General features: G+C 46.2%; 2 protein-coding genes across 3 annotated transcripts; one reads left to right on the top strand and one right to left on the bottom strand.

Moving 5' to 3' along the window:
• Positions 1 to 634: 634 nt before the first annotated feature.
• On the bottom strand, positions 635 to 10273 carry MRPL46 (mitochondrial ribosomal protein L46). Its single transcript, XM_065906703.1, has 4 exons — positions 10029 to 10273; positions 8521 to 8707; positions 7399 to 7572; positions 635 to 1371 (listed from the first exon to the last, which is right to left on the bottom strand). Exons 1-4 carry the CDS (start codon positions 10248 to 10250, stop codon positions 1121 to 1123), a joined length of 834 nt encoding a protein of 277 aa, XP_065762775.1. The 5' UTR covers positions 10251 to 10273; the 3' UTR covers positions 635 to 1120.
• Positions 10274 to 10364: 91 nt separating this feature from the next.
• On the top strand, positions 10365 to 24512 carry MRPS11 (mitochondrial ribosomal protein S11). Of its 2 annotated transcripts, none has more exons than XM_065906777.1 (6): positions 10365 to 10733; positions 10869 to 10994; positions 19607 to 19705; positions 21795 to 21924; positions 23334 to 23399; positions 24038 to 24512. In XM_065906777.1, exons 1-6 carry the CDS (start codon positions 10669 to 10671, stop codon positions 24212 to 24214), a joined length of 663 nt encoding a protein of 220 aa, XP_065762849.1. In that variant the 5' UTR covers positions 10365 to 10668; the 3' UTR covers positions 24215 to 24512. The 2 variants fall into 2 exon arrangements, with proteins under 2 accessions (XP_065762849.1, XP_065762850.1); XM_065906778.1 differs by having other exon boundaries at positions 10370 to 10733; positions 24107 to 24512.
• Positions 24513 to 24728: the final 216 nt, after the last annotated feature.

Genomic DNA, 24728 nt, shown 5'->3' on the forward strand with positions numbered 1-24728 from the left:
CCTTACCAATTTTACAGATGCTATTTCCCTTTAAAGAAACAACTCTGTAACAAAACGGACCATCTTACAAATGGCCATTAAGACTGTGGGATCAACTAGAAAGCATGGGATTTTCCCCCACACCAAGCAATTCTCAGACACCAGCTAGATGTCCAACAATTCAACTCAATTCTGACCCTATCTACCTGAAGAAAGCAGTGGATCCCACAGGTTCAGGGCTTCCATCCTATCAGACCCCTCCTGTCCCTCGTAGGTATCAACTGCACCTAAGCACTTGGACTTCCAAGTGCTCACTTGTGCTTCTGACCCACTGGGTAAAAACCAGAGGTTCTCAGGATCCCTCTTGCATGCAGACTGCTAGAGGCCAGGCTGTTTAACCCAGAATGGCTTCTGAAAGGAAACCAGGTCTGACAGGGCAGGGGATAAGCAGTCTCCTCCTACTCCATCAGTGACCTGCAGCAACCCTCAGCCAGTCACACCTGACCAGGACTCCCACCCCCAAGACGGCAGATAACAGGCTGACCCTGCTCACTTCACATGACTGTTTCAAAATATGTAAGAAGCGATTCTATTGTTTAAATACAAAATGCCTTAAAAAAGAAAAAAAAAAGAATGCAAAGAGGAAGGAAGGGAGGAGGGGGGAAGGAAGCAAAGCAAACAGAAAACAAGGAATCATTTCCTCGCTAGATTGATACATTTTCATATCAAGTAGAAAGGAAGAAAAATACAAAACAGAAAATGACTAAGAAACTACAAAGCACGAGGTGTTTTTCTTTTCATGGACCTAGAGGTTTTCACAGAAGCTCCAGGTTTTTAGAAAGTTGATTCACTTCCTTCTTTCTTTCTGGGCCCACGAAGCCAGCTGATTCACTACGAAGCAATGCAATACTACTCAGTCACGAGCTTGGGAGAAAAAGGAAAAAGCACCCTAAGAGATGGCTCTCTCTTCACGAGGAGAAGACAACAGTCCTCAAAGGATAAATCAACCGAGATCCACACAGCGTTTATTTCTCAGAACTTGGTTTGCCGCTCGATATTCCCATAGCGATGAGGCCACGCACCACGTCCTTGAGGCCCGGTCACAGACCTGTCCGAGCGCCGTCCACAGCAGCTCAGTTCGTCAGAGGTCCAGGAGAAACCTCCTAACCTGGGCCAGGTATTTTGGCTTCAAGTAGTCACCCAGTTCCTCCTTGCTGGCCCACACATGACGGCCCTTCTCCACAGCCGGGGAAAAGTCTCCGGTTAGCAGCAGGGCTTTGAAGAAGAAGATCTTGGCCCCGAGGCTGCCCTCCATCCGCACTGCCTGGGGGAACTTGAACTTGTAGTGGCCGCAGGGCGCATTTCCCAGGAACTTGGCTTCCATGTTGTTTTCTGAGGAGGAGGGGAGCGGGGAACAGGATTGGAAGATGAGGATACACCCACCTGTTTACCCTGGTGCCCGAAAGCATCTGGGGGTCTCTGTGAGAGCCGCTTCTGGCCTGAGGGGAAAGCAGTCCCTGAGGATGAGGACTAGGGTCGTTCCTGAAGACCCTCATCTACTTTCAATCCAAAAGTTCCTGGCCCTTGGGTCCCAGATTCTCTGGGCCCATTCCTCACGCCAAGTTACTGCTCTCAGACTGAAGTCCACAAGGCAGCCTAAATGTCACCACCTGGGAGTCAGAGCACTGAGTTTCCAGACTCAGCCCGGTCACCATCTGTTGACGAAGGACCGAGACACTTGGTGTCTGTAAAGCAAAGGTCATCAGCCCTTTTAAAGGGAGTATCATGTGGAAAGTAGGAAAAGGGCCCGATCTGACTGCTGCAAGGTGAAAACCAAAGTTAAAAGGCAAAGACAGATGGAGGATCTTTGCAAACTATAACAATGTGTTAACAACCCCAACACAGCATTTCAAAGGATGAGGAAATAATGGATCAATTACCAAATGGAACCAGGAGAACTGGTTAGCAAAAAAATAAAACTGGATCACAACCTCACTCCTCATATCCAAATTGACACCCTACAGATCAAAGATCTAACACAAAGTTAAAATTTTCACAAAAGGTTTGTTCATTCTGAATGATGGTTTCATGGATGTTTAATATTTTCTGAGTTTTTCTATATTTTAAAATTCTTCACTAAAGAAAAAAGAAACCATAAGAGTACTGTTTAAAAAAATGTGGAATACTTTCTGTATCACTTTTGAGAGGGGAAGTCCTAACCAAGACACAAAATGCAAAAAAGAAAAGGCATATTTATTTACAAAAAAGTTAAAATCTTTCTGCACAGAAAAATGAAGCATAAAAAAGTAACAGACATAATGACAAACTGGGAAAAATATTTTCAACACACTCAACAAAGGAATATCTTAAGATATGAGTATTAAATAGTACTTAGAAATCAATGAGGAAAAAGTCAGCAACTCTGAAAGAAAAATGAACCAAGCATATGAACAAGTTCCCATGAAAATAAATTATCAACGAACTATAAACTCATAAAGATGTTTAACTCATTAATAACTCAGTAAATACAAATTAAAACAACAAAGACATACCATTACTATTTAAGTTCAAAAACTTCAAGCAGTACACTGCTCGTCAAGGATAAAAGAAGACTGTGTTCTCTCAAATGTATGTGGGATATAATTAGTGTAACTGCTCTACTTGGCAAGAGATATCAATTTTAATTATACAAACCCTTTGATCTAACAATTCTGCTTCTAGAATTTCACCCTCCTCGATATGTTTATTTGTGCATGTGAGTAAAGGAGTGTACACAGATGTTCACTGCAGCTTTTTTTTTTTTATAAAACCAACAGACTGGTTAAACAAACTGCAGTACATACATATATGAAACATTATACTGGTGTTAAGAGTATAAGATACGTCTTCACTTGCTGATATAGAGATATGCTTAAAAGCTGTGTATAAGAAAAGGAAGGTATGTAACCATCTGTGTATATACATATAACATATGTGCATGTTTAAGTGTGCCCACTTCATGAAAAAAGGAACCGAGGAAATAAGTATGTGCTTGCAATTTCTAAAAGGATACACAAAAAAACTACTCATGGTGGTTGCCTCTAAGACGGGAAAATTACCTATTACTTCTTACAGTTCTATTTATCAGACACTGTGTGATACTTTTTCACCATATACAGTGAATTGCTTTTGTCAATATTAAAAACAGTAACAACACCATCAGCATTAGATGAGGAATCCACATATGATGTGAGCTCACCTACAATGTAAAATGTCAGCAGTGGGGATCTGTGGGTGGTGGAATTACACTGGCATGTTTCTTGACACTTTTCTGAATTTTCCACTTAATTCAATGGATACATATTACTTTTCTATGACCTGGGGAAATGGATTAAATTAAATCAAAAAGGGGGAAAGAAACGGTTCATTATAAACATGAGCAAAGAATCTAAACAAGCGGTTTGCGGAAAAAGAAAAACCAATAGCCACGTGAAAAATATGCAGAGATGGCCACTCTAACCAGGAAACCACTAATCCAAATAAACAAACTACCTAATAAAAAAAAAGGAAACTGCTAATCCAAAGATCATTCTTTTTACTGACTGGACAGGCAAAAATTTTTAAAGTATGTTCTGCAGGGTACTTTGGTGGTACCTTATCAAAATCTTAGATGTGTCCATCCTTGACCATTAATTTCACTTCTAGGAATTCCATCTTGCAGAAATACCTGGGAATTGTGCCAAACGGATGGAAAGGAACAGACTCTGCCTTTTTTATACTTATGAGCTGCCTGAGCTTTCTCTTGTCATTTTAATTATTTCATGTTATTTATGATTTTAATGAATTTGAAATAAATCAAGCTATTTCATTTTCTATGCACCTATAACAAACCAATATATCCTTTCACTCTTCTTTATGGCGACGGGAATGTTCAAGGGAGGAAAGCATGGTACCAAGGGGAGGAGAGACCCTTTCCATGTGGTGCCCAGCAGGCAAAACTGAGCGCTGCGAATGAGCAGAAGAAAGCTGAGGATCTGAGCTCAATGATCCTGGGAAGAAACCCAGCCACCAACTTTTGCGTGACGGCTGAGGAAGCCTGGGGCGCAGCAAAGGCCCCTCCTGTTTTCCCATTTCACTCCACCGTCTCACTCCCTCTCCTGTGGCCACACAGGCTGCTGGCGGGACAGGATCAACGGGTCACACAGAGGCTGCTGTTTCATCAGCAGTACGCACGCTGGCGGCAGAGGCAGAACAGGAGCTGTGTGCTTACACTACCGTATCATTTACTCATTAAACATTCGGCATTGGAAGAAAAGCTACGACAAACCTAGACAGCATATAAAAAAGCAGAGATATCACTTTACCAACAAAGATCCATCTAGTCAAAGCCATGATTTTTCCAGTAGTCATGGACGGATGTGAGAGCTGGACCAGAAAGAAGGCTGAGCACCAAAGAATTGATGCTTTTGAACTGTGGTGCTGGAGAAGACTCTTGAGAGTCCCTTGGACAGCAAGGAGATCAAACCAGTCAATCCTAGAGGAAATCAACCGTGAATATTCTTTGGAAGGACTGATGCTGAAGCTGAAGCTCCAATACTTTGGTCACCTGATGCAAAGAGCCAACTCACTGGAAAAAACCCTGATGCTGGCAAAGACTGAGGGCAAGAGGAAAAGGAGGCCACAGAGGATGAGATGGGAGGATGGGTCACACCACCCTAACATGCCCGATCTCATCTGACATCGGGAGCTAAGCAGGGTCGGGCCTGGGTAGCATTTGGATGGGAGACGGTTGGATGGTATCACCGACTCAATGGAAATGAGTTTGAACAAACTCCAGGAGATGGTGAAGGACAGGGAAGTCTGGTGTGCTGCAGTCCAAGGAGTTACAAAGAGTCAGACATGACTTAGCAAATGAACAACAACAAATATTCAGCAAGTACCTACTCTGTGCCAGGTACTCTGCTGAGAACTGGGATGACTGAAAGGACAAAATCCTATCCATGTTTTCAGAATTCTGGCTGAGAAGAAACAGCCTGTTAATCAACAACTAAATAGCAACGGAATGAAGAGCATCTTCTTCACTAGACATAAATCCCCAGAATGCCCAGGTCGCACCCTGTAGATCACTGTGACCCCACTGCCCGGACGGTGACCAGCAACGAGTGGGCACAGAGAAAACGTCTGCTGCACAGACTGAGTAGGGTACTCTGTGAGTGTTACAGGGGCCAAGGGAGGGGTCGACCTCTCCACCCAGAAGGTTCTACCACAGAAGGTAGAGGGTACGGGCTGAGTTTTAAAAACCGAGCAGTCAGACGAGGTAGGACCAAAGCTTCGTTTTGGACAGGCAGGCCCCAAAACAGGGACACAAGAAATACCACATTATTCAAAAGGTTTGCTAGGTTTGGACTTAGAACATACACGAATGAACAGCAAGATGAAGACTGATGAGCTTGGGACCAGAGCAAAAAGTATGCACAGGCCATGCTCAAAAGTCTGCATTACTGGAAATCCTTTAAGATTTCGAGCATAGAAGTGACAAGGGATTTGTGTTCTAGAAGGCTTATTCTGGCGGCACTGAAAATGACAACACAAAAGCAAGAAGGGGGCTTGTGTGGGGTCTACCTCAATACTCCAGGATGGTGGTTCTCAACCACAGAGATTCCACAAACCAGGTAATTTCTGGCAGTATTGAGAGTCATCTCTGGTTGTTACACTAGGGACAACCAAAGTAGTGCTACTACAATCAAGCAGATAGAGGCCAGAGATGCTGCAGTAAATAACCTAGACAGAACCACAGAAGCCCCCACGAAGAATGATCCTGCCCCAAATTTCCAGAGTGCCAAGGCAAGGCTCATAAACTATGGTCTAGTGGGAAGTGAAAAGACTCCCTGAAGAGCTGCAGGCGCAAAGATGGAACTCTTTAGAACAGACCAGGTAGGACTCAGGAACCTAGGGGACGCCAGGATGAGGCCACAGATAACCCTGAGGTGTCTGGTTGGGTGAATACGTTAAGTGGTGCTGCCAACAAGCAAGGCTGCAAGGACAAAAAGAGAAGCAGGATGAGACAGGCAGGAGCATCAATTCTGAATGAACAAATTTTAAAACCTCCACAGGGGCAAGAAACAGCACAGGGATGGCGCCTTCAACCTCTGTCCCCGAAGGGTGTTTCTGCAGACTCCTAGATGCGTGAACTGTCCCCCACGCTGATACTTTATGTTAAGCAAATGAGCCTCTTTCAGAGAAAGTCTGGCTGTCTCTTGGTTGGCTGTCCCTGTGCTGGGCCCTGGGACAGAATCTAAATCACAGGTCTGTTAGGGACAACACATATTGTCAAATGCCGAGCAATATGGAGCAAAAGATAATTACCAACCAAGGTATCTTCCTCAAAATGATACCAGATGGCCAAGGAATGAAAAATCTCATTTTCAGTGAGACACCCAAAATTCCAAGTCCATTTTAGAAGGCAGTGGGTCACCTAAAATCAGGTTCTGCAACACTTCTTCAGGATCTGAACGATGAGATGAGGAGAGAACTGAGTATGACAGACCATACTCTACATGTGACATAATTAAAGAAATTCCATGTCCTCTAAATTCTTAGCACAAAAATGCTGCCTTAAGGGGGGGGGGGGGGGGTGGGCGGAGAGAAGTGACTATGGAAAACAGATCAGGAAAAGATTCATACTATGTAGAGGCATACACAAAAAATCCACTTCCTCAAGAATCCATAAATTTTAAGAATCAAAAATGTAGGAAAGGAGAAAACCATGTAACTAATCCTGATCACTTCTGTGACAGGAAACCACAAACCATGAGAAATGAAACTCTGAGTGTCATAAAAACTGAAGCACATTTTACTGTAAGTGTTGATTACCAGATCCCTCTGGAACAACAGCTTCACTGGTGCTCCAAGTGGAGAGACAGAAATGCCACTGAAGGGACGGCGAGTAGAACCTATTAAGGCAACAGGACCTCTCATAGCTATGATGACAAAATATTTTGATACTGGGCCACAAAGAAGATCTGGGCCACTTAAGCCAGAAAAAGTACTAGAATCACCTATTTTTATAGATTGAAAAATTTTAGAGAATGCAAAGCTGGAAACTGAGCAGTGAATGTTTTGCACTTTGTTGGGAAGACAAGCTTTAATGAGCAGAGGCTGAAACTCTCCATCCTTCAGGTAGGTTCCTCTGTCCATGGGATTCTTTAGGCAAGAATACTGGAGTGGGTTGCCATTCCCTTCTCCAGGGGATCTTCCCAACCCAGTAATTGAACCCCGGGTCTCCTGAATTGCAGGCAGATTCTTTATCGCAAAGCCACCTGGGAAGTGCAAGTTTCCATTAGCCTATTATTAAAAGCCAGGCCCACAGTCAGCCTGCAAATCCTGAGGCTGAGTCTGGAGTGTGTCTTGAGGGATTTAGCAGTGAGGCAGAGAGCTCACCTGAGAGTGTGGCCAGGGTTCGTTCAGCTGTTCGGCGGAGGGTCTCCCCGGGTTGCCACTCGGCCTGGGGCAGCATCCAAACGTCCTGGTCTCCAAGCTTCTCTTTGACCAACAGAATAAGGTTCCTATCAAGCTTCCGGTGCAGCGAGCTTCGGTCATTCTTTACGTCGGCATCTGTAGAGAAGAGATGGGGGGGTCACAGGAGACAGGAGGAGCATGTTCTGCCAGAACCAAAAAGATTAAGGTTTTAGAAGGCATGGCCACAATCTTTGCCCTCAAAGAACTTATAACCAAATTAGAACCCTGACCTCATCTCTCTAATTCTGACCTCTCTCAGGATAGAGTCCCATAATCTTGAACAAACTAAAATTTAACAAGAAGAAACCCAAAGCTGCACGCCTCCTTTGAAGAGCAGAACACAAAGTACTTTGAGCCTTTGGAAAAGAAGCAATTCCCAGACACTACTAATTCTTTGGTTTTGACACTTAACCGGTCTCTACTTCAGTTTTCACTGTGAAACAAGAATAAAAGAACTTAACCCCCTGCATTGGGAGAGATTTCAGATAAAACACAGGAAACGAGTGGGTAAGGCTTAACTTCCCCTACTCTCAGGACCAAACTAGGTGTTAAGTCCTGATAACATTCTCAAGGCCTAACTGAGACACAGCTGTCCCAACACCCATGTGTGCTCAGTCGCTCAGTCGTGTCTGACTCTACGCCACCCCAAGGACTGTAGCCCACCAGGCTCTTCTGTCCATGGAGTTTTCCAGGCAGGAATACTGAAGAGGGTTGCCGTTTTCTTCTCCAGGGGATCTTCCCAACCCAGGGATCCAACCCACCTCTCCTGTAGCTCCTGCACTGCCAAGCAGATTCTTTACCACCGAGCCACCTGGAGAGTTCCCTCAACAACCATACGTCCCACTCAAAAATAACACAGACTTTTAAAATATTATATTAGGATGGATGTGAAAAACTGTGAAAAGAATTTTCCTCCCACGTTAAAAAGTTTTATCATTTGAAATTACTATTTAAAACACAAAGCAGAGAGTAAGCAAGTATTCTTTATTTGCAAGTCAGAATATCCACCCTCCTACCTCTAACTGGCCTGAAGAGACCACAAACCTGTTATTCGAGCTCCAGGTTTGAACTGCAGGAATTTCTGCTCCCACATGTCTTCCAAGTCCTGTACCAGCAATATATTCTTCTCATCTTCTTCTTCATAAAGGTCACTTTTTTTCTTTGCCAGTTGCTCGGCTTCATCCAAAGCACGAAGTTCATGGTCTGAATACAGGCTTCTCTCTATCTCAATCTGGGAAAATTAAAAGAGCAAAAATCTACCCCAAACTGGGAAAATTAAAAGAAAAGAAAAATAATAAAACACAGTTACAGTGCACTTGACAGATTCAGAAGTTTACCACCCAACATAACCAGACACACAATCAAAACACCACAAAGAGAACAGAGGAAAAAAGTCACCTGCCCCTTGGGCTTGAGCTGTATTTTCTGAAATATTAAAATGCATTCAAACATCAAGACTGCCACAACCAAGAGAGGACTAGGACAAGCAGTGCCTGCCCACTCACCACCCTCCAGTCATGCCTGTCTTTGACCAGAGTCTCACTCTCCATGAACTATCCTGCCTCAGGCATTTTACAGATGCTATTCCTTCTTTCTAGAATGTTTTCCCTCATGCTCTCCTGGGAGATTCCTACTCATCCTTCATATCTCCATTTAAATATCACTTATTTTAAAAGATATTCCTTGACACCTTCCATTAAAATCAAATTAACATCCCTGTTAAACACTATTACAGTACCCTGTGTTTTCCTTTAAAACACTTGCCAGAGACTGCAATTCCATAACCATGTGGTTATTTGGTTATTGATTGACACCCCCTCCACCAAACTGAATCCTTCTGAGAACCAGTGCTATGTTTGTCTTACTCACCACTGCATCCCTACCACTTAGTACAGTGTTTGCACAAAGTGGGTGCTAAATGATTAAAAGATGATTTAAAAATGTTTGCAGAGTAAGTTAACAAGCCAAATAAAAAGCACAGAAATTAAGTTTGTATCTCTCAGTAACTAAGACAAAAACGCCTCGGTTCTAGACAGACATAATATCTTTAATCACTACTTATGGGGATTTAGGACCTTCATTGCCAATACACCGTTTTTGTCCATGTTTCTTCACTTGCCCCTCACATAAACAGACTCTATCACAGACATCTTACGGACGTGCCCTGTGCCTTTTCTTTAAGCTCATCACATGACAAAGCCTTTTTCCTCTCTAAACTGTCAACCACCTATGATGGGGATTGAATCCGTCTTGTTCACCATCGCACCCCTATATGTCGGAAAAAAATGAAGAGCCTCTCCAGAAAGCTGCCGAAGGTAACGACAGAGAAGATCAATGAAAACGACGTGCCTCTTACTGAACGAGTACTACGTACCGCAGGAACCCAGAAGGTAGGTACCATTTTGCAGGAAAGCATACCGAAGCTCAGAGAAGTGAAGGGACTTGCCCAAAGTCACACAAGCTAATCAGTGGGTCAGGATCAAACCCATGCCAGCGTACCTCTACTGGGTCCCCAACTGCACCTAGAAGCCACAACCCGCACCTCAACCCACCTGCTGTAGCAGAGCTGCCATCTCTTCCTGCATCGGGGTCAACTGCTTCGAGACCACCGGTGGCCGCTGCAGGCACAACGCACCCAACAGGCGCCATGGAGATGCGCTATTCGACGGTGCAGCCTCAAGGGTCAAGTTACGAGAATTCAGACTCCAGGGTCTCTCGAACCGCCGCCAGCACCTCGCCAGCCCTAACACAGTCCACCTTGTGGGCGCCGCCATCTTTCAAACTTCCCACAACGCACCGCGGTTCCCGGCGAGGTCCTGGGCCAATCCTATGTTCCCACAAGGCAGCGCGGGAGCAGCATGACGGGAAGAGCTAAGGCCCCCCCCAGGACTACTAGAACGAACCATTCCAATATGGAAGGGTGGGCGAAGACCTCCTTAGAAAACTAGGAGAAGGGGGAAGGATTCCCAGTCGATGCTAGCAATTATAGTTATTATTGAGCACTTAAGTTAGAATAAAAGTCTTTGATGTACGTTTGATGTGCGTTTTATGTACGTTAGAAAGGGGAATCAGGTGGCGTTTCCCCTGCGCCCTCCCCCACATCCCCCACAAGCTCGTGGTGCTGGATCCGCTCCAGCCCCGCCCAGCTCCACGGCCGCCGCGGACGGGAGCTGACTGAGGTCAACTCTAGTCATGCAGGTTGTAAGAAACGCTGGGTCCTGGCTCTTGCGGTCATGGGCTTGGCCGCCGACGACCAGGTAAGGTGGTTACTCATTCCGAGCCCAGTCACCCGGGAATGCGCTCCTTCCCGTGTCCCATGAGCTACTTGGACTCCTGGAGTCCAGTTAGTACTCGCTTAGGCCTGGACCTCCGTGAGCTTTCCTTCTCCCCAGGATCGTGGCCGGAGTGCCGGGCCCCACCATCCACATGAGCGCCCAACAGATGCAGGACGCAGCGGCCAAGCAGGAGGTTGAGAAGGCGGAGACTTCGGCTCCAGCTCCGAGCCGCAGCAGCTTCAGGTAAGGGCCACTTAGTTCTGGCCCTCGGGCGACTGGCACCACCTTCCAGGGTCAGAACACCAGTGAATTCCCAACTGTTTGTCACTGTGGAACCTTGTGCAGATTAACTTTAGAGCCTCAGCTGTTTCCTCTTAAAGTGGAAAGAATACTGAAAGAGGTTGTAAAGATCAGTGAACTTTTGATGAATGAATGGATGTTGAAGGTGTATAATAAATATCACCACTTTTGTTTCCCTCGTGGAATCAGGGTCTCCGATACAAAATGAGGCGGAAGCGGTAGTAAGGTAAAGGTTGTAATGCGCTTTTTAGAGTTGGTCTAAGGTCCAGAGTGGTTTTTGTACTCAGCCTCAGCCAGTAACTGGCATCTTGCTTCCCGCCAGGGACACTGCCTCTGTGTGCTAGTTGTACTTCACATGCATTTAGCAGACGTTTACTAAGAACCTGCTTGGTTCTGAGGGTACAAATGCAGAAAATCATTCCTTCGCACCAGTGGTTCACAGTCAACCAGGAAAGACAAACATGCACACGTTTTCACCATAATCTGATCAGTAGTTTACTGGAAGTAAGAGCTTTGCTTTGCTTTGAAGTATGAAAGCATGAATGTCTAACTTCTGAGGAAATCAGACAAGAGTGCCAGGAAAATAATGTGATGCCAAGACCTGAATTGAATGGGAGTTCACCTGGAAAAGATGAAAGATCATTTTATGCAAAGCTAACAGTCTGTGTAAGGCATGCAGTATGAGTGTTGTGTAGTCAAGTGTGTGTGTGATGGTAGATGAGGCCAGCAGGGTGAGAAGGAATCAGAATGCTAAGAGCCTTATCTGTAGATAACGAGCAGTCTAAAACCGTTGGCCTAAACAACTGGAAAGATAGAGTTGTCATTAATCTGTAGGAGCTTGGATTTGTGTGCTTGAGTTTAAGATATTTGATTAACATCCAAGTGGATATATAATATTGGCTATTAGAGATGAAGTTCAAGGGACAGATGTGAGTCAGACATAGACATTTGGAAGACTCATCATGTAGATGATGTTTAAAACCACAATATACAGTGGGTCTTTTACTCACTCCCCATTGTGGTCAGTGGGGAGCTGCCAGAGGAATTGAAGCAAAGATTGTGTTGTGGTCACTCAACAATGTCAGACACTGTTCAGGGTGTTGGGGACACATCAATGACCAAACACACAAAACTCCCTGCCCCGGTGAAACTTAAATTCGAGTGGATAGGGGACAGTTAATAGAAAATAAGAAAAAGAAGTATGACAGATTATAGGAGTGTGTCTAGTGTCTGAGCAAGAAGGCCACAGTGGAGTGAGAAGTAAAAATGAGCGGTGAGGACAAGAGGGTGAGGGGTGCGTCGGGCATTCAGGGTTACATCCTGTTGTCCGTTATGGGCCATTGTGACAACTTCACTTTATTCTGAGAGAAATGGGAAGTCACTGGAGAATTCTAAAGGGAGGGTTGACATGCTCATGCTTACATTTTAAAGGGTCCCTTTGGCCACTGCATTGATAATGAAATAACTGTAGGAGAGCTAGACTGGAAGATGGGAGAAGTCTCCTAAGCAATCAGAAGACTACTGAGATAATCTCAGTGAGAAGCGATGCTGGCAGGGACCAGAGTGGCAGCTGCAGAGATTGTATAAATGGTCAGAAAGATGCACTTAGAAGGTGGAATCAACAGAATTTGCTAATGTAAGGTATGAGAAAAGGAGACAGCTGAAGGGACATTCTGAAATTTGTGGCCTAAACAACTAGAAAGATAGAGTTGTCATGAAGATGGGGAAGACTACAGGAGCTTGAATTGTAGATTTGAGATGTTTAATTAACATCCAAGTAGAGATACAATATTCGCGATTAGAAATGGAGTTCAGGGCACAGATCTGAATTAGACATACACATTTGGAAGACTCAATCCATAGATGATTTCTTTTTCCCCCACATGGCTTTTGAGATTTTAGTTCTCCAATTAGGATTGAACTCAGGGCCCCTGGCAATGAGAGCACCAAGGAATTCCCTAGATGATGTCTAAAATCATAAAATACAAGATCATTAAGAGAGAAAGGGTAGATAAAGTGAAGGAGAGGTCTAAGGACTGAACCCTGGAGCCTCTGGCATTTGGGGAGATTTGGGGAGCTGAGGAGGAATCAGCAGAAGATAAAGAAGGAACCTCCAGAGAGGTACTAAAAAAATCCTGGAGAGAGTTGTTTTTTTTCCTGTGATTCAAAAGTAGATCAGCTATATCAAATGCTGCTGATATGATTGACTGGTCCATAGACTGATGACCAAACTGGCCATAGGACTTAATATTGTGGATCTGTGGTGACCTTGAGTAGGGCACATTTGGTGGAGTATGAGGGGCTAAGTTTGAATGGTGTGGGTTCAGGGAGAATAGAAGACAGGAAGAAGCAGCAGGTATGGTCAGTCCTTTAAGGTGGGTAGAGAAACGGGCAGGAGCTCAAGGAGGCTTTGGCATCCAGGGGCTTCTGTTTGCTTTTAGACTGGGGAAATGGCTGCATGTTTTACCAATGGGAATGATGCAGTGGAGAGGGGGAAGAATGCAGATGCTGGAGCAGGAATGTTGCCAGATTGCTGTCCTTGAGGGGCGGACACACAAGTGGAGCGTCATCACGGGAGACAAGGCAGAGATTGGGGGCACAGCTGTTCAGTAGTGGGAGCTGAAGGAAAACCTGATTGCTTCTATTTCTTTGTGAAGGTCATCAGCTGGCAGCAAGGAAGCAGGAAGGAGTTGAAGGTCTGAGAGGACAAAAGAAAGTGCAAACTAGTCATCCAGGACAGTGAACGGGTAATTTAACAGGGGATGCGCTGTGTAATTGCCAGCAGCACTGCGGGCCACTTGACGTTGGCGGTCATTAAAGTAAACCAGCAGTTCTCGGCCTGGGGCCACTGTGTTTCCAAGGGGACTCTTAGCAACGTCTGAAGACATTTTTGGTTGTCACAGCTTAAGGGTCAGGACCTAGTTGGGTAGAGGCCAGGGATGCTGCTAAACACCCCCACAGTGCTCAGGACAGCCCCCCAGCCAAAGAATCCCCCTGCCCAAAATGTCAGTAGTACTGAGGTCAAGAAACCATGACATGGAGAGAGGACAGGAGGCATTTCTGTGTATTTTCCTCTGGCCACCTGTGCCGGCTGTTTTCAGTCCCTGTCAGCCATTTGAAAGAGATGCTGTGTGTGCAGACGTGGTTTGAGGATGGGTGTGAAGAGCCAGCAGAGCAGCACCAGAAAGCTTTGTCTTTCCTTTTCCTGGGCTGCCTTGGAGTGAACCACTTGTTCGCTGGACATGGGAAGCTTAAAAGCTTGATCGTGTCTGCACCCTCAGTTAAATGGTTCAAGCTCTGGATCCTTTCTGGTTTGAAAATCTTGCCCTGTTAAAGGCATAATGGTGGCGTGTTCAGACTTCAGAAGGCTTAAGTGTTTGACCTGCAAGTCCATAGAAGAAATCATTAATGGGGAACTTATAAGGTTTTGAACATTAATGTCATCTCAGAACCTCATACTCTCTCCAAGGAGATCCCAAGGACAGAGGAGCCTGGCAGGCTGTAGTCCATGGGGCCGCCAAGAATCCGACTTGACTGAGTGACTGAATATCTCAGCGCGTAACTGATAAGCTGGCAACCTGCCGAGATGCTAAGTCATCTCTAAGATCAGGCAGAGCAGGAAAGAATACGCTTGTAACTCCTGAATACCCAACCAGGTTACAGTTTTGTTTTGTTAAATATCTCCAGGAAAGCCAGTGGAGAGGATGATGCTCAGATAATAGTATTCCCTGGATCAGAACTCATTGTAGTTCAGGTGGCTGAGCAGGTACAAACATGGATCTGATCTGTGCATGCGGGCAGAGTGCAGCAGCAGGTTTGCTTGAGTCTGGAATTAAAAAAGCGCAGGTGGTGAGCAAAACTCTGAACCAAGGTAAAGCCCCTCGGCCCAAGGCCTGACTTCCCTGTCCCCCTATCAGTACTGTTTCTCCACCTGAAATGAAAAGTCCTGAGCAAGAGATAGCCAGAGGACAGAGCAGACTAGGGGATCGGGGGCGGGGAGTCTTCAACTCAGCAGTGTCTGGACCAGTGTGCTAAACCCCTGAGTTCACATCTGATTCACCTGGGCTACTTCAGAAATGGATTCTCAAGTCCCATCCAGAAATCTAGGACAGAATGGAAGCATCAGAGTCAAATGGTCCTGCCATTCAGCCAACCCTGATATCCACTGGTCTTCATAGGGACTGGCAAGTTGGCCACTACCCACCCACCTGTGGCCAGTTGACTGATTTTTATAAATAGAACTTTAGTGGAACATAGGCACACCTATTAACTCACTGTTGTCTGTAGCTGTTTCTGCACCTTAGTGGCAAAGTTGTGTAGTTGCAACAGAAGCAACATAGCCAGCAAAGCCTAAAATATTTACCCTCTGGCCCTTTACAGAAAAAGTTTGCAGGCCTCCACTCTAAGGGACACTGGAATTTTTTTTTTTAACAATAATGATCTTTATAAGTATCATTAAGTTTATTTTGTCTTTGAAAGATAGTCAAGGTATCTGTGGTTGATACAGCAAGAAATAGAAGTTTGACTTAACTTTTTAAATAATTTTATTTATTTATTTTATTATTTATTTTTGGCTATACTAGGTCTTTGTTGCTACATGGGCTTTTCTCTTGTTGCAACTGTCTAGTTGCCGTGTGGAGGCTTCTTGTTGCAGTGGTTTCTCTTGTTGTGGAGCACAGGCTCTAGGGTGTTCAGACTTCTGTAGTTGTGGCTCCTGGGCTCTGGAGCACAGGCTCAATAGTTGGGGCACACGGGTTTAGTTGCCCCGAGACATGTGGGATCCTCCCAGATCAGAGATCAAACCTGTGTCTCCTGCACTGGCAGGCGGATTCTTCACTACTGAGTTACCAGGGAAGCCCATGGTTTTTTAATTGCAGAAGGAATAGTAGTACCCCACGTCCAAGGTAAGAGAAACACAAGTAAGACGGTAGATGTTGCGAGGGGGCATCAGAGGGCAGACACACTGAAACCATAGTCACAGCAAACTAGCCAATCTGATCACAGGACCACAGTCGTGTCTAACTCAGTGAAACTAAGCCATGCCATGTGGAGCCACCCAAGATGGTCGGGTCATGGTGGAGAGGTCTGACTGACAGAATGTGGTCCACTGGAGAAGGGAATGGCAAACCACTTCCATATTCTTGCCTTAAGAACCCCACGAACAGTATGAGAAGGCAAAGTGATAGCATGCCGAAAGAGGAATTCCCCAGGTCGGTAGGTGCCCAATATGCTACTGGAGATCAGAGGAGAAATAACTCCAGAAAGAATGAAGGGACGGAGCCAAAGCAAAAACAATGCCCACTTGTGGATGGGACTGGTGATAGAACAAGGTCTGATGCTGTAAAGAGCAATATTGCATAGGAACCTGGAATGTTAGGTCCATGAATCAAGGCAAATTGGAAGTGGTCAAACAGGAGATGGCAAGAGTGAACATTGATATTCTAGGAATCAGCGAACTAAAATGGACTGGAATGGGTGAATTTAACTCAGATGACCATTATATCTATTACTGTGGGCAGGAATCACTTAGAAGAAATGGAGTAGCCATCGTGGTCAACAAAAGAGTCTGAAATGCAGTACTTGGATGCAATCTCAAAAACGACAGAATGATCTCTTCATTTCCAAGGCAGACCATTCAGTATCACGGTAATCCAAGCCTATGCCCCAAGCAGTAATGCTAAAGTTGAACGGTTCTATGAAGAACTACAAGACCTTTTAGAACACCCAAAAAAAATGTTCTTTTCATTATAGGGGACTAAAACGCAAAAGTAGGAAGTCACGAAACACCTGGAGTAACAGGCAAATTTGGCCTTGGAGTACGGAATGAAGCAGGGCAAAGACTACTAGAGTTTTGCCAAGAGAACGCACTGGTCATAGCAAACACCCTCTTCCAACAACACAAGAGAAGACTCTACACATGGACATCACCAGATGATCAACACCGAAATCAGATTGATTATATTCTTTGCAGCCAAAGATGCAGAAGCTCTATACAGTCAGCAAAAACAAGACCGGGAGCTGACTGTGGCTCATATCATGAACTCCTTATTGCCAGATTCAGACTTAAATTGAAGAAAGTGGGGAAAACCACTGGACCATTCAGGTATGACCTAAATCAAATCCCTTATGATTGTACAGTGGAAGTGAGAAATAGATTTAAGGGACTAGATGTGATAGACAGAGTGCCTGATGAACTATGGACGGAGGTTCGTGACATTGTACAGGAGACAGGGATCAAGACCATCCCCATGGAAAAGAAATGCAAAAAAACAAAATGGCTGTCTGAGGAGGCCTTACAAATAGCTGTGAAAAGAAGAGAAGCGAAAAGCAAAGGAGAAAAGGAAAGATATTCCCATTTGAATGCAGAGTTCCAAACATAGCCAGGAGAGATAAGAAAGCCTTCCTCAGTGATCAGTGCAAAGAAATAGAGGAAAGCAACAGAATGGGAAAGATTAGAGATCTCTTCAAGAAAATTAGAGATACCAAGGGAACATTCCATGCAAAGATGGGTTCTATAAAGGACAGAAATGGTATGGACCTAACAGAAGCAGAAGATATTATGAAGAGGTGGCAAGAATACACAGAAGAAATGTACAAAAAAGATCTTCATGACCCAGATAATCACGATGGAGTGATGACTCACCTAGAGCCAGACACCCTGAAATGTGAAGTCAAGTGGGCCTTAGAAAGCATCACTACCAGCAAAGCTAGTGGGGGTGGTGGAATTCCAGTTGAGCTATTTCAAATCCTGAAAGATGATGCTATGAAAGTGCTGCACTCAATATGCCAGCAAATTTGGAAAACTCAGCAGTGGCCACAGGACTGGAAAAGGTCCATTTTCATTCCAATCCCTAAGAAAGGCAATCCCAAAGAATGCTCAAACTACCGCACAATTGCACTCATCTCACACGCTAGTAAAGTAATGCTCAAAATTCTCCAAGCCAGGCTTCAGCAATACGTGAACCGTGAACTTCCAGATGTTCAAGCTCGTTTTAGAAAAGGCAGAGGAACCACAGATCAAATTGCCAACATCCACTGGATCATCGAAAAAGCAAGAGAGTTCCAGAAAAACTATTTCTGCTTTATTGACTACGCCAAAGCCTTTGACTGTGTGGATCACAATAAATTGTGGAAAATTATGAAAGAGATGTGAATACCAGACCACCTGACCTGCCTCTTGAGAAACCTATATGAAGGTCAGGAAGCAACAGTTAGAACTGGACATGGACCAACAGACTGGTTCCAAATAGGAAAAGGAGTACGTCAAGGCTGTATATTGTCACCCTGCTTATTTAATTTATATGCAGAGTACATCATGAGAAACGCTGGGTTGGAAGACGCACAAGCTGGAATCAGGTTTGCCGGGAGAAATAGCAATAACCTCAGATATGCAGATGACACCACCCTTACAGCAGAAAGTGAAGAGGAACTAAAAAGCCTCTTGATGAAAGTGAAAGAGGAGAGTGAGAAAGTTGGCTTAAAGCTCAAAATTTAGAAAATTAAGGTCATGGCATCTGGTCCCATCACTTCATGGGAAATAGATGGGGAGACAGTGGAAACAGTGTCAGACTTTATTTTTGGGGGCTCCAAAATCACTGCAGATGGTGATTGCAGCCATGAAAGTAAAAGATGCTTACTCCTTGGAAGGAAAGTTATGACCAACCTAGACAGCATATTAAAAAAACAGAGACATTACTTTGCCAACAAATGTCCGTCTAGTCAAGGCTGTGGTTTTTCCATTGGTCATGTATGGATGTGAGAGTTGGACTGTGAAGAAAGCTGAGCGCCAAAAAATTGATGCTTTTGAACTGTGGTGTTGGAGATGACTCTTGAGAGTCCCTCGGACTGCAAGGAGATCCAACCAGTCCATCCTAAAGGAAATCAGTCCTGGGTATTCATTGGAAGGACTGATGCTGAAGCTGAAACTCCAATATGTTGGCCACCTCATGTGAAAAGTTGACTCGTTGGAAAAGACCCTGATGCTGGGAGGGATTGGGGTCAGGAGGAGAAGGGAACGACAGAGGATGAGATGGCTGGATGGCACCACCGACTCGATGGGCATGAGTTTGAGTAAACTCCGGGAGTTGGTGATGGACAGGGAGGCCTGGCTTGCTGCAATTCATGGGGTCGCAAAGAGTCGGACACCACTGAGCGGCTGAACTGAACTGAACTGATAGAGGACTGAAAAGAGTGATCTGATTATACTAGAAGAGATAAGGGAGGATGGGGAGTATGTATTAAGTTCTCTTTCCAGCAGAAAGTCATTAGCTGTATCCAGAGTCAGCAACTCGGGGAAACAGCCACTGAAGGACCGTGTTCACAGATACCATGTTCTGTGAGCACCAGAAGGGTTGGGGGGCAGCAACCTCAGGAGCAGGTCAGGGCAGAGGGCTGCTGTCTTTTGTTACCAGTTTGTCTATGCTGTTGGCTTTTTCTTAAACTGCGTGTTTTTTTATTTTATTTTATTTTATTTATTTATTTATTTTTATTTTATTTTATTAATTGAAAAACAAATATCAAAACAACTTTACCTAAAATTTTTCTTCTAATTGCAGCATTTACCCTCCAGTTCCAGGACAGGAGAGCTCTCTGAGGTGGGCAGGAAAGAAATTCGAGGAGATCCCAATCGCACACATTAAAGCATCCTACAACAAGTGAGTGGGGCAGGGACTCCTGGGCAGGGCTGGGGCAGAGGCTTCTTTCCCCTGTCGGGGGGCGGGCAAGTCACATAGGTCCTGGGGCACAGCTCCCAGTATTCCTCCTCGTTTGGGGCAGTCTCCTCTCTCTTTATAAAGTTGATTCAGAATCAATGGAAGTGTGAACTGGGTGCCCATATCATATTGTTAAAGATTCCTTTGCTATCCTTGGGAATTGTGTTTTCTGGTTCTGCTCCAGAACTAGAGTATATCTTAGGGCCAGAAAGTCTTCCCATGAAAGTGTAGTTGTTAAGTGTTGGTACTGCGGATGGATGATTAGTAAATGAGGGAGATTATTTCAGAATATAGGATTTACTACCAAACTAAGCAAAGGAAACCTCCAAATAAGGGTCGACCTAAAGTATTTGGTCTTGTTCCACTGTGGACCAGATCTCTGACTCTGTGGGGCTGAGCGAGGTTGGAAGGTTCGCGTTCTGTGTGGCTCTCAAATGGTACCGGGGAAATTCTCAACTGTGTGTTGGCAGCGGAAAGCGCGCTGACATCAGTGACATCCTCACACACCAGCCCCCACTTAGAGGTGACGTTGGTATTTGGTCAGCAGTGGCCTGCGAAGCAATTTAGAGAACAGTACAAGAGACGGTGGGTGGTCAGGGCTAGAGGGTGGGGTGCTGGCGAGGTGCCGTAGGACGCATTTCAGCTGTCGTCTTACAAGCCCAGAGTCAGAGCCCCTGGGTGTTCCTGTCTTCTCAAGCTGATAAGGGAATAGGTTAGCTCTCTTTGTTTCTTTGCCTTTTTAAAGAGGCCTGCTCTGTAGAGCTCTGTTGAGGTTGTCTCGGGGACAAGCAATTCTCTTGTGCTTCTGTTTGGTGTAGAAGACCCAAGAAGCCGTGGGAGGGAAACGGCAGCCGTAGCCAGGCCCACAGCAGATGGCCCCAGCCCGGGGCTGGCTCCAGCAGGTCACCTTGTAACCACCCTCCACTTCCCCTGCTTGTGAGTTCTCGAGGGCTCTTCAACCCATAAGACCGGGGGATGATTAAGGGGGGTGTGGAAAGCAAGTCTAGGGATTTATGGAAGTTATTCTTAGTTTTAATTTAACTTGTTGAAGACTATTTTATCTTTTAGAGATATACTGAAATACAGATGAAATGATGGGTCTAAGATTTGCCTCAAAATAATCCCTTAGTAGGGAGTAGAGGGGTGTAGAAGAAAGAAGGTTTATAGATGAAACCAGATTGGATATGAGTTATTAATTGTTGAAGCTGAGTGGTGAGCCCAGGGGAGTTCAGACTTCATTGTATCTGCTTTTGAGTATATTTGAAACTTTACCAAGAAAAGTCATTAAAAATTACCCAGTGTGAAAAATTCAGTTTCTTGGTGAGGGTGAGGGGCTGGCAAAGGCCAGAAAAGACTTTGAATCTACTTTAAACATTGTCTGCAGGGAAGATGCGAGGGGGAAAATACGCCACCCCTCCTCTGGATGACACTCAGCGCCCTCAGATTATGGCACTGGTGTCGGTCAGCTCAGGCTGCTACAACAAAATACCAGACTGGGTGGCTGAAACAGCAGGCATTATTTCTCACAGTCTGGAGGCCGCAGGTCAGAGATCAGCGTGACAGCAGGGTCGGGTCCTAGAGAGAGCTCTTCTAGGCTGCAGATGGCCAGCTTCTTCTCGTGTCCTCATATGGTGGAAGAGGCCACTGAGCCCACTGGGGTCCTCTGAGGGACCACTGATGCTCACAAGGGCTCTACCCTCATGACCACATCGCCTCCCAGAGGCCCCACCTCCCAGAACCATCACATTAGGGGTTCGAATTTTAGCGTGAATCTAGGTGGGGGAGCACAGACTTTCCATGCATAATAGCTCCTTGTAGAGTTTGCGACGTGTCAGTTTTCAGAGGCTCAGGGGTTGATTCTGACCTTTCCTGACGCCTCTTATAGGAGTTCAAAAAATTCATCTGATAAGCTCAGGGTGGAAGCAGCTGATGGTCTTTTCCTTGCTCGCTGGGGCTTGTATGGGCATAGGTTGGTGCTCTCTCACTCCCCTGAACAGACATCATATTCTGTACACCTCTCCTCCTTCCCCAGCACACAGATCCAGGTGGTCTCGGCTGCTCACCAGCCCCTTGCCCGTGCCTCTTGTGGCACAGAGGGGTTTCGGAATGCCAAGAAGGGCACGGGCATCGCAGCACAGACAGCGGGCATAGCTGCCGCAGCGGTATGTATATATGTGCGTATGTGTGTTCTTTCTGGCTCCCTTTGTGCTGGGCTCCACTTTCTGCACAGCTGATCATTAGAAGATTGTTCTTGCAGTAGCCCTTCAGAAGCAAGAGTTTGCCGACTCTTGTTGGGTCCCCTAACATGAGGGTAGTTAGAAGGAGCAGGGGCCAGGTGCTGAAGTTTCACAAGGCCTTCTGGATTTAAAGACCAGAGGGCTGGGTGGGGTGGGGTTGTGGTGACAGTCCATCTGGAGAAGGTGTGCAGGACGCATGCAGTACCAGATTGAGCGTGAACTGCCGCAGATCTTTCTGGAAGCAAATTGGCAGTGTGCTGCTGTTAGTGTGTATTTATGGAGTATCTACTATACAAGCTTCCCCTGTGGCTCAGCAGTGAAGAGTCCACCTGCGAATGCAGGAGAGCCAGGAGATACAAGCTCAGTCCCTTGGTGGGGAAGATCCCCTGCAGAAGGGCATGGCTACCCCCTCCAGTATTCTTGCCTGGGAAGTCCCATGGACAGAGGAGCCTGGCGGGCTGTAGTCTGTGGGGTCGCAGAGTCGGACACAGCAGAGCAGAGCAGAGCAGATCTGCTACACACCAGATGCGTTATGTTCATTATCTTGAGTCCTTGAAGGCGCTCAGTATTACCCCCGTTTTTAAGAGTTGGGATTCAGAGTGTGTCACTTGCTCAGAGCCGTGCAGCCAGTCAGGTTCCCTGAACTGACCCCCCAGGTCTGAGCCCAGAGCTTGCACACTATGTCTGCTACGACACAGGCCCCACAAAGGTTCACGCTGCCAAACCCAGAGTGTCTCCTGAAGGAAGACCCTGACCCTCAAACAAAGCTCCATGCCCCGAAATACTGATGGCACTATGTTAGTGATCATTAAAATGTGACCAATGGCCACTAAATAGATAGGTTATATACACTTAAAAAATAATGTCCATGTAAACGGTGGCTTCCGCATGGTGGGTTGAGTGAGTTCTGTGTGTCTTCCAGACTTCTGTAATAAACCGCCTTTATAATCAAGAAAGAAAGCTTTCAGCTATAATGAAAGATTTTAAATGATTAAAGAATACTCTTTAAGAGGGTATTGAGGCTCAGGCAGGAGTCTAGGGATTGTTGTGGTCTGAAATTCTGCATTTATCCGCCTGAGAACAATCTGAGCGATGTTTCTCAGTGTCCAGTAGGTGGCAGTGCTGTTCCAGGTGGAAGGGCCCTCAGCTGACCACACCGTCTGTGCTGCCCCGCGGCCCTCTGCCCTCCGCTTCCTTCCCTGTCCTCTCCTGTTTGCGTGTGTGGGTGCCTGTCCCCTCGAGCTCATAACCCTGTCACTCCCGGGGCAGTAGCAAGGGGCGGGGCTGTTGCGGTTCTTTCTTGGGAGCACTAACCACTTGCTGCTCCTCGCCAGAAAGCTACAGGGAAAGGCGTGACCCACGTCCGAGTTGTGGTCAAAGGCCTGGGGCCCGGGCGCTTGGTAAGTGACCTCGCTTCTTCACAGCCCAGCCTTGCGCTTCGTCCTTCAGTTAGTGAGAGAGCTCGGGGTGGGGGCAGAGGAGGGAGACCGGCCTTCCCTGACAGCTTAAAGTTTGTCTCCGTTGCTTCTGGTCTACTGAGCCCCTCCAGGCGAGCCCTGATCACTTAGCTTCAGTTCCTCAGACACTTACTGGGGTCTCTGGGGGCCTGTCACAGGTGAGTCCCTCAGGACAGGCTCGTGGGTGCGGCAGTGAAGCTTGTGCCCCGATGCTGGGAGCCCCTTGGGTGTGATCACCCAAGTGTCCCCAAAGAGGGGACATTTCTACTGATTTCTCAAGAATGACAAGGGACTAGCCAGGTGTGTTTATGAGTTTGGGGGTGAGGGGCACATTCCAAGCAGAGGAAACTACAAAAGCATAATGCTTAAGATGTGTTGAGGTTTACAGTTGTCTTTGTCTTTAGATTGTAAAGGGCAGGGTGGGGCGTGGCAGGTGGGACTGGAGACCTGGGCAGCGCTGAGGGCCTGGGCAGCGCTGAGGGCCTGGGGGAGGGCTTGGTAGGAAGCCTCTTGGGGGGGGGGGGGGGATTGGATTGTAGGCCTCAGAGCCAGCACCTCCCCACCCTCCATCCCTCTCCGAGCCCTGTCTGGACACACCGGGACATCGTCTCTGGTCCGTGCCATCCTCCTGTTCCTCCTGCTCCTTCCAGTCTGCCATCAAGGGCCTGACCATGGGGGGCCTGGAAGTGATCTCAATCACAGACAACACCCCCATCCCACACAACGGCTGCCGCCCCAGGAAGGCACGGAGGCTGTGAGGGCCAGGAATCCTGCACCCGCACCCGACGTCAAGTCCTGCCTCCAGCTGGCCCTCGTGGGAAGCGCACTGTCCAAACTCTCCAGGCAGGGCTTGTTGAGACCCTTGGGCAGTAAGGAAGAGCTTCACTTCCTCACTCGGTGGCCTTTGCTTGTTCCTCTGACTGGAGAGCAGTGTGGCCAGAACTGAGGCCGTGCCTCTCTTGGACACGAGGGGAGTTAAAGGGCAGCTTGACCCAGGTTCCCGGCAGTAAATGCTGCTTCTCTTCTGAAAAAATAAAATTATTTCCACCATCTGTAGTAATTTGTGAGTTTTTGGGTTTTTTTTTTTTTTTTTTTTTTTTGCTTCCAACATTACAGACCTAAACCTCCCCCCAGTTCCTGAAAACAAGACTGAATTGAGGCGAGACCCTCAATGGACGGAGTAAGATGTAAATACGGGCAACTAAGCACCAGACACCTTCCTCTTTGGCTTCAAATATTTCCTCTTTAGCCCCTAAACCAAGGTTTCCAGAG

Source organism: Muntiacus reevesi, chromosome 15 (assembly GCF_963930625.1).
Source record: "Muntiacus reevesi chromosome 15, mMunRee1.1, whole genome shotgun sequence".
Lineage (NCBI taxonomy): Eukaryota > Metazoa > Chordata > Mammalia > Artiodactyla > Cervidae > Muntiacus > Muntiacus reevesi.

Bases quoted from the DNA above. Each gene is read 5' to 3' on its own strand.
- MRPL46 (XM_065906703.1), bottom strand. From the start codon at position 10,250: ATGGCGGCGCCCACAAGGTGGACTGTGTTAGGGCTGGCGAGGTGCTGG. The intron at 8,708-10,028 runs GTGGGTTGAGGT...TAATTTTCCCAG, and splicing joins TGGCAGCTCTGCTACAGCAG to ATTGAGATAGAGAGAAGCCT. The intron at 1,372-7,398 runs GTGAGCTCTCTG...CCTCCTCCTCAG, and splicing joins AACCCTGGCCACACTCTCAG to AAAACAACATGGAAGCCAAG.
- MRPS11 (XM_065906777.1), top strand. From the start codon at position 10,669: ATGCAGGTTGTAAGAAACGCTGGGTCCTGGCTCTTGCGGTCATGGGCT. The intron at 10,995-19,606 runs GTAAGGGCCACT...TTCTAATTGCAG, and splicing joins CCGAGCCGCAGCAGCTTCAG to CATTTACCCTCCAGTTCCAG. The intron at 21,925-23,333 runs GTATGTATATAT...GCTCCTCGCCAG, and splicing joins CGGGCATAGCTGCCGCAGCG to AAAGCTACAGGGAAAGGCGT.